The 12,185-nt window shown below is 70.7% G+C and overlaps 2 protein-coding genes across 2 annotated transcripts; one reads left to right on the top strand and one right to left on the bottom strand.

The window, feature by feature from the left end:
* The first annotated feature begins 633 nt into the window (after window positions 1-633).
* LOC137674609 (cytoplasmic phosphatidylinositol transfer protein 1-like) lies at window positions 634-8,677 on the top strand. Its single transcript, XM_068420091.1, has 10 exons — window positions 634-709; window positions 2,131-2,234; window positions 2,797-2,945; window positions 5,192-5,280; window positions 5,461-5,468; window positions 6,089-6,160; window positions 6,253-6,348; window positions 6,435-6,590; window positions 6,677-6,740; window positions 7,811-8,677. The coding sequence occupies exons 2-10, from the start codon at window positions 2,187-2,189 to the stop codon at window positions 8,074-8,076; spliced, it is 948 nt and encodes a 315-aa protein (XP_068276192.1). The 5' UTR covers window positions 634-709; window positions 2,131-2,186; the 3' UTR covers window positions 8,077-8,677.
* A 4-nt stretch (window positions 8,678-8,681) lies between these two features.
* MSS51 (MSS51 mitochondrial translational activator) lies at window positions 8,682-11,744 on the bottom strand. Its single transcript, XM_068420089.1, has 6 exons — window positions 11,364-11,744; window positions 10,895-11,050; window positions 10,543-10,667; window positions 9,762-10,325; window positions 9,168-9,261; window positions 8,682-9,089 (listed from the first exon to the last, which is right to left on the bottom strand). Exons 1-6 carry the CDS (start codon window positions 11,651-11,653, stop codon window positions 8,813-8,815), a joined length of 1,506 nt encoding a protein of 501 aa, XP_068276190.1. The 5' UTR covers window positions 11,654-11,744; the 3' UTR covers window positions 8,682-8,812.
* Between the last annotated feature and the right edge of the window lie 441 nt (window positions 11,745-12,185).

Raw genomic sequence — 12,185 nt, 5'->3', positions numbered from 1 at the left:
CTCCGTGCCTGGGGGACACCCCGGGGCACCTCCCAGCCGGGGTGTGCCGTGCTGGGGGAGCCCCGGTGCCGGGGCGGTGCAGCGGTGCCAGGGCCGGTGTGGTGCTGGTGCCAGTGTCAGTGCAGTGCAGTGCCGGTGCAGCCTGGTGCGGTGCGGTCCCGATGCGATGCCGTTGCTGGTCCTGGTCCCGATGCGGTGCTGGCGCAATGCCGGTGCCAGTGCCGGTGCCAGTGCCAGTGTGGTGCTGTTGCTGGTCCCGGTGCGATGCTGGTACAATGCCAGTGCCGGTCCCGATGCGGTCGCGTTGCCGGTCCTGGTGCTGGTGCCGTGCCGATGTCCGGTCCCGGTCCCGGTGGGGTGCGGTGCCAGTGCCGTGCGGTGCAATGCTGTTGCTGGTGTCAGTGCCGGTGCCGGTGCAGTCCCGTTGCCGGTCCCGGTGCCTGTCCCGGTGCGGTGCAATGCCGGTGCCAGTCCCGGTGCTGGTCCCGGTGCCGATGCCCGTCCCGATGCCGGTCTCGGTGCCTGTCCCGATGCCGGTCTCGGTGCCTGTCCCGGTGCCGGTGCCGGTGCCGGTGCCGGTGCCGGTGCATTCCCCCCGCTAGGGGTCGGTGTGCGCGGTGCGGGGGGCGGTGCGGGGGGCGGTGCGCTCCTGCGCACGGCCCGGGGCGGCCGGGGCCCGGCGGCGGGGAGCGGGCAGCGGCGGGGCCGGGTGAGTGCGGCCGGGACGGGGGGCGGCGGGAGCCCCGGCCCCGCGGGGGGCGGTGGAGCGGGCGGGGGGAGCGGTGCCGGTACTGCCGGTGCTGCCGGTCCGGCCCCGCGGTGCCCCCCGCCCGCTGTAGCCCGGGCATCGCCCGCTTGTCCCGGTAGCGCGGCCGGCCGCAGCCCCCGGGCAGCCCCGGAGCCCACCCCCGCCCCGGACGGGACGTGTCCCCTTCCCCGGGGCAGCCCCGGAGCCCCGTGCGGGTCTGAGCTGCCCCGGTGCCGGGATGGAGCAGGGGACGCGGTGCCCCTGGGGTCCGGGGGGCGGCCCGGGGGTGCCCCCGGGGTGTTCCCTCCCTCCCCGCACCCTGCCGTCCGCCGGGGCTGCCTCTGCCCCCCGGCCCGGGGCTGCGGGGGCCCGGGGCTGGGGGAGGAGCCCCCCGGCGGGGCTTAGGGCTTCCCGCAGCCTGGCACCAGCACCCAGCCCTCTTCCCTGTGTCTCCCATGGGCGCCCCTGTGTCCTCCAGTGCCTCTGTGCCCCCAGGGATGCCCCTGTGTCCCCCAGTGCCCCCAGCGATGCCCCTGTGTCCCCCAGTGCCCCCAGGGATGCCCCTGTATCCCCAGTTGGAGAAGCTGCCCCCAGACAAGTCCCCCTGTGAGCCCCCACCTGCCCCCTCCAAGACCCGACCCCCATTCAGGGTGGGTGGCTGCCTGGGGGGGGCTCACGTCCCCTCCCTGCCCCGTGGGGCTGGGGACCACGGCCGGGAGCCCCCGGAGCTGCTCCGTTACCCACCCTGGGCATCGCCAGCCCTGGCTGGGGCTGGGGTGGGTGAGCGGGGCAGCCTGGCAGCGCCGCTGGCTGGGATGGGTGCTGGGGTCAGCCCTGGGGTGGGTGCTGGCCAGGGTGGGTGCTGGGGTCAGCCCTGGGGTGGGTGCTGGCCAGGATGGGTGCTGGGCGCCAGCCCTGGGGACATCTATGTCCCTGGGGACGTCCCACGCCAGGGACACGACCAGGGGTGCTCCCCGGGAGCAGTCCCCCGAGGCAGGCCACAGCGTGGGTGCCCGGGGTGGGTCCCTGTGGGTATCAGCAGGTCTGATCCCATCCCGGTGTCCCTGCAACCCTCTCGCTGCGCTCGCCCCTGGGGTCGGGGGTGGATGGGGCACCCCAAAGGGACGGCACCGTATTTTGGGGGGGACGTGTGTGCGGGGAGTGGGTGCCTGTGTGGCAGGGAAGGGGTTAACGCCACGAGGGTTTCGGGGTGTTTGGGGACACCGGGTACACCCAGGCTGCTCCTCGCACCGGTGACCTCACACCACTGCCATGGCAATGGCTCGGGAAGTCACCGGTGCCGAGAGCGGGGCGATGGGACGGGAGCACGGGGGGCTGCCGAGCGCCGTGTCCCCCCCCAGCTCTCACCGTGTCCCCCCCAGAATGAGCTGTGCCCCTGCCAGCGCCTCCGCCTGACCCCCGCCCTGCCCGTGCCACCATGCTGGTCAAGGAGTACCGCATCTGCATGCCCCTCACCACCGAGGAGGTGGGTGGGGTGGGGTGGGGTGGGCAGAGGGGTGCAGGGGTGGAGGGGCTCTGAGCCCGCGGCCCCTTGGCTGTGGGGACCCCCCGATGGAGGGGGTGGTGGGTGGGGGTCCTGTAGCGGGGTGCCAGTGGGTCAGGTGCCTCCCCAGAGAGGGACTAAGGGACATGGCGTCCCCCTTTGCTGTGGGCACAGCTCATGGCAGGGACCGTCTGCCTCGGCCGAGGTGTGCTTTGGGCTCGGGGTTTGGGGCGCAGGCAGGGGGGGACGTCCCACCCCTGGGCACGGTGACCTTGGGGGCACGGAGCCCGATGGCAGCACCAGGGGCTGGCAGGTGAAGGGCACAAGGGGTTTGGGTGCCCGTGGCACTGCGGGGCTCGGGGTGGCTGCTCCGACGGGAAGCACGGGCTCAATCATGGGTGGGGGGGATGGAACAGGGTGCCCCAGAAGACCTCAGGGTGCCCCAGAAGACCCCTGCCCACTGCACGGCTCGGGGTCCGTCACCTCTTTGCTCCGTGCCTCAGTTTCCCCTCTGGGGTGCTGAGGCCGGGCGCTGGGGTTGCAGTACCGCGTGGGGCAGCTCTACACCATCAGCAAGCACAGTCACCAGGAGAGCGAGAAGGGCGAGGGCGTGGAGGTGGTGAAGAACGAGCCCCACGAGGACCCCGTCCACGGCCCCGGCCAGTTCACCGAGAAGCGCGTCCACCTCTCCAGGTGAGGCCGCGGCCTCGGCAAGGGGTGCTGGGTGGGGAGGGGACCCCGGCACCCCGGCTCCGGGGGGCAGCACCGTGGTGGGGGGCATGGGCAGGTGTTGGGGTGGCCCCAGCCCTCCCCCCACAATTCCTGGGGAACATCCTTTCTGGGTCCTTGGCACCCTGTGGTAGGGCTGCACCCACCTTTGGGGGCTGCACCCACCTTTGGGGGCTGCACTGATCTCCCAGGGGTGCACCCACCTTTGGGGGCTGCACCCACCTCCCGGGGGTGCACTCAACTTCGAGGGCTGCACCTATCTCAGGGTGTACCCATCTCCTGGGGTGCACCCATCTCCCAGGCATGCACCCACCTTTGGGGGCTGCACCCACCTTCTGGGGTGCATCCATCTTCAAGGGCTGCACCCATCTCCCAGGGCTGCACCCATCTTTGGGGGCTTGTACCCAGCTTCGAGGGCTGCACTGATCTCTCAGGGTGCACCCATCTCCCAGGCATGCACCCCTCTTCAGGGGCTGCACCCATTTTCAGGGGCCCTCTCCCAGGGTGCACCCATCTTCCTAGGGGTGCAGCCCTCTCTGGGGTCTGCAGCCCTCTCTGGGGTCTGCACCCATCTCCCAGGGGTGCACCCATCTTTAGGGACTTGCACCCAACGTCAAGGGCTGCACTGACCTCTCAGGGTGTACCCATCTCCTGGGGTGCAGTGATCTTGGGGGGCTGCACCCATCTCCTGGGGTACACCCATCTCCCAGACATGCACTCATCTTCAGGGGCTGCACCCACCTCCCAGGGGTGCACCCATTTCCTAGGGCTGCACCCATCTCCTGGGGTGCACACATCTTTGGGGGGCTGCACCCATCTTCAGGGGCTGCACCCACCTCCTAGGGTGAACTCATCACCCAGGGTGCACCCATCTTCCTAGGGGGTCCACCCCTCTCTGGGGCCTGCACCCATCTCCTGGGGTGCAGTTATTTTGGGGGGGGGCTGCACCCATCTCCTGGGGTGCACCCATCTCCTGGGGTGCACCCATCTTGCCAGGCTGCACCCACCACTGGGCCTTGCACCCCTCTCCTGGCGGGTGCCCATCTCTGGGTACCGGTGGGTGCCCCGGCTGTGGCACGGGGCTCACCGGGGGTGCCCAGGCTACTGCTCAGCCCGTCCCTGGGGGTGTCCCCTGTCCCTGGGGGTGTCCCCGTTGCTGTCCCCCAGCGCTGCTGTCCCCGTGTCCCCGCTGCCAGCTGTGCCACGCCGCGGCGCAGCCATCGGGGGGTCACTGGTGTGAGACGGGCTATTTCCAGCCGCGGCGCTCACGGTTCCCCTCTCGCCGACGGTATTTATAACGCCTGCAAATTAATCACATCCCAGTGCCCCCGGGGGCCTCATCCTGCCCTGGGAGCGTGGGCAGCCGCGGGGTGCTGGGCAGGGCTGCCTGGGGGCCATGGGGACACCGGGGAGGCTGGGGGGTCCTGGGAAGGGGGTGGGGGTCCCTGGGGAGGTGGTAGGGGTCCCTGGGGACATCCTGGGGTGCCGCTGAGGGTCCTGGGGTGCAGATGAGAGTTGTAGGGAGGTGGCAGGGGTCCTTGGGGGGGGTGCTGGCGTGCAGGTCATGGTCCTGGGGTGCAGGTGAGGGTCCTGGGGAGATGGCAGGGGTCCCTGGGGGGATCCTGGAGTGAAGATGAGGGTCCTGGGGAAATGACGGGTTTCTGGCGGGGTCCTGGGGTGAAGATGATGGTCCTGGGGAGGTGGCAGGGGTCTCTGGGGGGGAGTCTGGGGTGCAGTTGAGGGTCCTGGGGAGGTGACAGGTGGTCCTGGGGTCGAGGTGATGGCCCTGGGGTGAAGATGATGGTCTCAGGGAGGTGGTAGGGGTCCTTGTGGGGGGTGCTGGGGTGCAGAAAAGGGTCCTGGGGAGGCGGTAGGGGTCCGTGGGAGGGTGCTGGGGTGCAGGTGATGGTCCTGGGGTGCAGATGAGGGCCTTGGGGAGGTGGCAGGGGTCTCTGGAGGGGGGTCCTGAGGTGCAGGTGATGGTCCTGGGGTGCAGGTGAGCGTCCTGGGGAGGTGGCAGGGGTCCCTGGGGGGTCTGGGGTGCAGATGAGGGCCCTGGGGAGCAGGTGGGGTCCCTGGGGAGGGGATGGGGGTCCCAGGGCCGGGGCCGTGCTGTGGAGCAGGGCTGGGTGGTGCCGGGCAGGGCCGTGCCCACCGGTCGTACCCTGCCCTGAGCGGAGCCCCCCCGCCCCATGCCATGGTGCCCCCAGCAAGCTGCCGAGCTGGGCGCGGGCAGTGACCCCCCGCATCTTCTACATCACGGAGAAGGCCTGGAACTACTACCCCTACACCATCACCGGTGAGCGCGGGCACGGCGCGGGGACGGGCACCGCTGGGCACCACCGAGCACCCTGCCCTTCCCCGGGGGGCTGCCAGGGGAGCCCGGCCGTGGGCGCTGCCCGGTCTCACTGTTCCCTCTCTCCCTCCCCGTGATGCCACCGGTGATGCCACCCCACGATGTGCCATGGTGTCCCTGCAGAGTACACGGTAAGGAGGTGGCGTGGGGGGACGTGGCCAGCACCTGGCATGGCTGGGGAGGGGGCACTGGGGTGGGTGTCCCCTGGGGGGGGTGTGTGTCCCTTGGGGTCAACATCTTTAGGGGTGGATGTCCCTTGGGGCTGGGTGTCCCTTGGGCTGGGTGTCCTGAGGGCTGGGTGTCCCTTGGGCTCGGTGTCCTGGGGTCTGGGTGTCCTTCAAGGTGGGTGTCCCTTGGGTCTGAGTGTCCCTTGGGGGTGAGCATCCTTGGGGCTGGGTGTCCCTTGGGGTGGGTGTCCTGAGGGCTGGGTGTCCCTGGGGTCTGGGCGTCCCTCGGGTGGGCATCCCTTGGGTCTGGGTGTCCATTGGGGTGGGTGTCCTGAGGGCTGGGTGTCCCTGGGGTCCGGGCATCCCTCGGGTGGGCATCCCTTGGGTCTGGGTGTCCCTTGGGGATCAGCATCCTTGGGACTGGGTGTCCCTTGGGTTAGGTGTCCATCAGGGTGGGCATCCTTAGGGTGGGTGTCCCTTGGGGTGGTGTCCATCAGGGTGGGTGTCCCTTGGGGTGGTGTCCATCAGGGTGGGATCCTTGGGGTGGGTGCCCCTGGGGGCGGGCTGACAGCCGCTCCTGGCAGTGCTCCTTCCTGCCCAAGTTCTCCATCTACATCGAGACCAAGTACGAGGACAACTGCGGGGACAGCGAGAACGTGAGTCTGGGCCGCAGCAGCTGAGCCCTGACAAACTCATCGCGGAGGGGACACCCCCAGCCAGCACCCCTCACCCTCCCTCCCCTCCCCAGATCTTCCGCAGCGAGAAGATCCTGGGTGACCACGAGGTCTCCTTCCTGGACATCGCCTTCGACGAGATCCCCGAGCGCTACTACCGCAGCCTGGAGGTACCGCGGCGGGGGGGGAGCTCCCTGGGGCCACCCCCTTGTCCCCTGGCCCTGGGGAGGGGGCTCACGGCCCTGCTCCCACCCAGGACCCCCGTGTGTTCAGCTCGGCCAAGACGGGCCGGGGGCCGCTGCGGGAGGGCTGGCGCCAGCACACGCGGCCCATCATGTGCTCCTACAAACTGGTGAGCGTCAAGTTCGAGGTGTGGGGGCTGCAGACGCGGGTGGAGCAGTTCGTGCACAAGGTGAGGGTTGGGGGGGGGACACAAACACGGTTTGGGGGTGACGGGGGGGTGGCAGGGTGCTGACCCCCCCCCCCGGTGCCTCGCAGGTGATCCGGGACATCCTGCTGATCGGGCACCGGCAGGCCTTCGCCTGGGTGGACGAGTGGTGCGGTGAGTGCGGGGGAGGACGTGGGCCCCGGGGTGGCCCTGGACCCCCGGGGTGGGGGGGGGCTGTGGGGTTAACCGCCAATGCCACTAACGCACGGGCAGCCCTTCCTCCGGCACCCCTGCAGCCTGCTGCCTGCACCCCTGCCCGCACCCCAGCACCCTGCCCACACCCCTGCCCTCAGTCCTGCCTGCACCCCCCCACCCTGCCCTCAGCCCTGCCTGCACCCCTGCCTGCACCCCTCCACCCTGCCTGCACCCCTGCCCTCAGCCATACGCGCACCCCAGCACCCTGCCCACACCCCTGCCCTCATCCCTGCCTGCACCCCAGCACTCTGCCTGCACCCTGCCCGCATCCCTGCCCTCAGCCCTGCCCGCACCCCAGCACCCTGCCCTCATCCCTGCCCTCATCCCTGCCCTCATCCCTGCCTGCACCCCTGCCCTCATCCCTGCCTGCACCCCCTGTCCTCATCCCTGCCTGCACTCCAGCACCCTGCCCACACCCCTGCCCTCAGCCCTGCCCGCACCCCAGCACCCTGCCCGCACCCCTGCCTTCAGCCCTGCCTGCACCCCAGCACTCTGCCTGCACCCCTGCCCTCAGTCCTGCCTGCACCCCTGCCCTCAGCCCTGCCCACACCCCTGCCCGCACCCTCAGTCCTGCCCACACCCCTGCCCTCAGCCCTGCCCGCACCCCCCGCACGCGGGGCTGGGGACGGGCCCCCCAGGTGCGGCGCTGGCCGGCGTTGGGCAAGCGGCTCTCTGCCTTCCAGACATGTCCCTGGAAGAGGTTCGAGCCTTCGAGACTCAGATGCAAGTGGCCACAAACCACAAGCTGGGGAGCCAGCGCCCCTAAGCCCCTGCCCGCAGGGGACCGAGACCCCCCGACCCCCCCCCGCAGCAGCGGGGCTTGTGCACGGTGCCCACCGAGCTCCCCCTGCACCCCGCGGGTCCCCTCCCTGCCCCGCTGTCCCCCTGCGTGTCCCCTGCCTGCGCTGCCTGTGCCCCCCCGTCCCCTGCCCCGGGCTGTCGGGGCGCAGGATGCCACCGGGCAGCCCCGAGCCCCGCTGTGCCCGCAGGGATGACGCTGGAGGAGGTGCGGTGCTACGAGCGGGAGACGCAGGAGGCCACCAACGAGCTCATCGGCCTGGTGGCACCCGCCATCGCGGTCAGCGAGGTGGGGCAGCCCCCGGCCACGCGCTCGGCCCCCGCCAGCGCCCCCTCCACCCCCCTCGGCGACGAGGCCCCCGATTTCCTCGCTCCCCCCAAGACTCGCCCACGCAAGAAGTCAGCACCGGAGACCCTGACGCTGCCCGCGCTGCGGGAACGCACCGGCGCCGAGTGACGCCGGCAGTGCCACGCCGTGCCACCTCCCTCCGTGCCAGCCCCGCCGCCCACCACGGCCCCTCCAATAGGCACCGACCCCAGGGAGGGACCCGCTGTCGAGGTGCGGGTACCCCCAGGGGGTACCGGCCTCCCCAAGCCATCGCGGGTGCCCATGTGGGACATTGCCACCATCACTGTGCCGGACCCGCACGGGGAGGGGACGCCAGGCCAGCGCGGGTCCCCGGCAGCGTCGGGCGATGCTGTAGGGGCCAGTTCACCCAGTGCTGTCCACACTGGTTCCCTCCGGGGGTGCTGAGGCTGATGGGCAGCGGGTGCCGGTGCCGGGCTGGGCGGGTGACGCTGGAGCAGCACCGCGCAGGGTAGGCACCGGCACAGGGGCACAGCGCGGGTGACAGCGGCAGTGACAGCCGGGTGCTGGGCTGGGGCTCCCCGCGGGACCCCGGGGGCCGCACAGCCCCGTGCACGGCAGGTCCTGCAGCTGGGGTCCCCTTCGCCATCCCTCCAGAGGCCGTGGCTGCCCAAGGGGGCTGGGGCAGGCTCAGCCCCCTGTTTTCTTTGGGAAAACAAAGGCCATTTTAGAAATAAAGCTCGAGAGGCGGCGCCTGGCTGGCAGCAGTGGTTTATTCGGTGCCATAGAGGGTGCCACGTCTGTGCCGGGGTGCTGGATGTGTGCAGCGAGGGATGGCTGGGGCTGGGGGTCAGTGGGCAGGCAGGACAGTGCTGGCTGCACGGGGTCAGCCCAGCCCTGGGGCGATGCCCCCAGCCGTGCCGGTGGCACTGGGCTCCCCTCCCTGCCAGCCATCACCATCCTCCAGCTCCTCGGCACCCGGCACAGCCGCTGCCGCCGGCCCCAGCAGGGCAATGTAGTGGGAGCTGCAGTAGACGGGCGCCTTGTTGGGGCTGGAGTAGACCTGCTCGGGGCGGAGCGAGGCGAAGGGGTTGCTGGCGTAGCCCATGATGTGCAGCTCGAGTTCCACCAGGAGCTGCAGGGAGGCCTTCAGCTCCTGCTCGCTGCCGGGAGAAGGGCAGGACGGGCCCCGTTACCGGCCCGGCTGTGCCGGGCACGGGGGGCAGCGGGGCTGCGCTCACCTGTACACGGTGAAGAGGGCGGGCAGGCGGTAGTCCCGCAGCAGCAGCAGGGTGGGCAGCCAGCCCGCCAGCAGGTCCGGGCAGGCGTGGAAACCTGTGGGGACACAGCCGTGAGGGTGCCACCTCCCTCCCGTCCTGTCCCTGCCCTGCGGAAAGCCAGACCTGACGGCACCCGCTCCCTGCCGGAGAGCCCCGGGGTGCGCGGTGACGCTGGCAGCGGGGCCTGGCAGCCCTTAGCAAGGTGGGTCCCGTCTCCCCACCAGCATGGGGGGCACCAGGGCTGAGCCACCGCGCCGAGACCCGAAGGCGGGTACCCCTTTGGGTGCTGTTCGCACCCGCTGACCATCAGGTGGGTGACGCAGGACGCTGAGTGCTGGGACAGGGGGGTCGAGGCAGCCAAGCCCCAGGGGGTCACCCTGGCTGTGTAGGGTGGCCCATTGCAGCTTGGTGCGTGGCCACAGCAAAACCTGGGCACGTCCTGAGCCCCCAGCGGTGCCAGGGCACTCGGGGTCTGCCCTGCACCCTGCCGGGGATGTCCCGCTCCAGGCAGGGGGGTGGTGAGGGGTCAGGACCCTCCACGGCGTGGGCACTCACCCGGGTGAAAGCCCACCACCAGATCGGGGCGGGCGGCCAGCTTGGTCTCCACGTGGCTTTCCCAGAAGTCATGGTAGAGCCCCTTGTAGCTGCTGAGATAGACCCTTCCCCGGGGCGCCGGCGTGGCCAGGGGTGGCCTCATGATGGGGCCATCGACCACGTCCACCCCCACCATCACCACCTCCACGCCCCGGTGCCCCGGGAACATCTGCGTCAGCTCATCGTAGTCCGTCAGCCGGGTGTTGAGGGTCTCGACGTGGGACGCCCCCACCACGTGCACGGTGAGGGCTTTGGCGAGGGGGTCGACGCCGAACAGCCGCAGTCCCAAGCCGATGGTGAGAGGCCGCGAGTGGAAGTCGGTGACCAGCCGCCGGACGGATTCACGCAGCTCCCCGTCCTCTGGCCGGGGCTTCCCGGCGTTGGCCCACAGGAGGGTCATGTACCGCCCGGCCAGGATGGCGCCCAGCTTCTCCTCCAGCCGCTCCTGCATGGAGAACCAGTCGTCCCAGCCCTCCACGGCCCAGGCGGGTCTTGTCCAGGTCTCTGTGGGGAAGGGGATGTCTCCTGGGGGATAGGGAGAAGCGTTGGGGGTTGTAGCAGTGGCCCCACAGCCCAGGTTGCCCGTTCCCGTGGGCTGTGGGCATACTGGACCCAGCTGGGGGGGGGCTGGAGCCAGGAGGAGGCACCCCACATCCCTCCACGGGACCCATGCAGCCCAGGGAGGGGGTCAGACAGGCTGGAGGGGGGACACGTGGGGTGGCAGCAGCGTCCCCTGCCCCACCTGTGAAGACGAGCCACTCCACCAGCCGGTCCAGGGCCACCAGCTTCAGCTTCTTGCAGAACTTCTTGTGCAGCGGCCAGTTGGCACGCTGGCACGCCACGCCGCAGTAGTACACGTTCTGGCACCTGGGGAGAGAGGCAGCGTGCCCAGCCATGTCTGGGGGGGTGGCCGGGATCCAGCCTGGCTCCCGGCCACCCCCTCCCAGGGCTGCGGTGCTGTTTTGGGGGTGCCCTGCGGCTGGAGGTGGGTGTCTGGGCCAGAAACCCCCCATGGCTTCACCCCGGGCACCGGGCTGGAAGCAAGGGGACGGATCCAGCCCTGTGCCAGCAGATCACCTCCCCTCGCCCCATACCTCTTGCATCGCCGGAGGCTTTTGGGGTCAGGGAGAGCGTCGGGGAGCTTCTTGCACTCCGCGCAGAACTTGAAGGTGTCCTCCATCTTCTGGAACATGTCGAAGTAAGTCCGGATGCCGAAATCGCTGCCGCTCTTCCTCCCGTCCATGGCAGACCTGCGGACAGCGGTGGGGGGGTGAGCAGGAGCCAGCCCACCCTGTTCTGCCATCACGATGGGGCTGACGTCCCCCCCTAAAAGGTTGCCAGGAGTTTTAGCTCCAGCCTGGAGCATCCTGGCCCGGGCTGGCTGGGGACGGGGAGGTGGGGAATGGGCTAGTGGAGGGGTGCACCCAGGAGCCCCATCAAAGCACCTCACCTGCGGGCTGGGCTAGGAGGGTGGGATGAGCCAGGGGAGATGCTCCGGCTGAGGGGGACACACCAGGAAGGGGACATGCACCCCCGTGGCAGCACCTATGGGTGCTCACTCACTTGTAGTCCTCGTAGCTCTTCATGTTGAGCTTCTGGAGGATGACGTGGGACAGCCCCGGCACGTTGCGGTCCATGGCCTGGAAGCCCAGCGAGTCCACGTCGGGTCCCCTTGCCACCGGTGAGTCCACGGGCTTCTTGGGGTGGCCGGTTTTGGGGGCAGCGCCTGCATTTTGCCGAGCCACGGCGGCCGTGGGTGAGAGGGGTGCGGGTGAGGGGGCCGGTTCGTGGGTCCCTGGGTGCTGCCGGGGTCCCCTGTGTCGCCCGCCCCCGCGCCGCCTCCCACCCGCCATCCCGCTGCTTGTCCCCGGCCGTGCCAGGGGGGAGCCGGGTGGCCCCGGCGCACGTCCCGCTGCCGGGGAGGGCGGGCTGGGCTCACATGTCAGCCCCGAGAAGGTAGTGGTGGAGGAGAGCGGCCGTGGCCCCTCCAGCAGGAATCGGATAGCGGAGCTATTCTGGTCGTGCCCTCTCAGGGAACGGGCCAACCTGTGCTGGGGGTCTGGCACCCGCCCCGAAAGCCGCCCGTGGTGGCAGTGGGGTCCCCCCACACCCCTTCTGCCCCGGCGCTGCGCCCCAGCACACCCCGGGGCAAGCAGAGGTGGCTGCCCCCGTTGCAGGACCTCGCCCCACACCTCTGCCCTTCATCCCCGTGGGGCCTGACAGACCCCACCCCGAGGTCCCTGCCCCAGCCCGGCCTGCGGGGACCCCCTTCTCCCCCAGAGCCCTCAGTGGGGTGCGGGCAAGCGGCTGGGTGGGCACCATGGCCTCTGCCAGGAGGGGCTGGGGGGCAGGCGTGGGGCTGGGGCAGCGGCTGGGCTCCCACCA

Source organism: Nyctibius grandis, chromosome 30, assembly GCF_013368605.1.
Source record: "Nyctibius grandis isolate bNycGra1 chromosome 30, bNycGra1.pri, whole genome shotgun sequence".
Lineage (NCBI taxonomy): Eukaryota > Metazoa > Chordata > Aves > Nyctibiiformes > Nyctibiidae > Nyctibius > Nyctibius grandis.
This window is presented reverse-complemented; position numbering and strand designations above follow the sequence as displayed.

Coding starts and splice junctions, on each gene's coding strand:
- MSS51 (XM_068420089.1), bottom strand. CDS start 11,653: ATGGCGGGTGGGAGGCGGCGCGGGGGCGGGCGACACAGGGGACCCCGG. Junction 11,051..11,363: donor AAGAGCTACGAGGACTACAA/GTGAGTGAGCAC, acceptor CGCTGTCCGCAG/GTCTGCCATGGACGGGAGGA. Junction 10,668..10,894: donor AGCCTCCGGCGATGCAAGAG/GTATGGGGCGAG, acceptor CTCTCTCCCCAG/GTGCCAGAACGTGTACTACT.
- LOC137674609 (XM_068420091.1), top strand. CDS start 2,187: ATGCTGGTCAAGGAGTACCGCATCTGCATGCCCCTCACCACCGAGGAG. Junction 6,161..6,252: donor ACTGCGGGGACAGCGAGAAC/GTGAGTCTGGGC, acceptor TCCCCTCCCCAG/ATCTTCCGCAGCGAGAAGAT. Junction 6,591..6,676: donor TGGAGCAGTTCGTGCACAAG/GTGAGGGTTGGG, acceptor GGTGCCTCGCAG/GTGATCCGGGACATCCTGCT.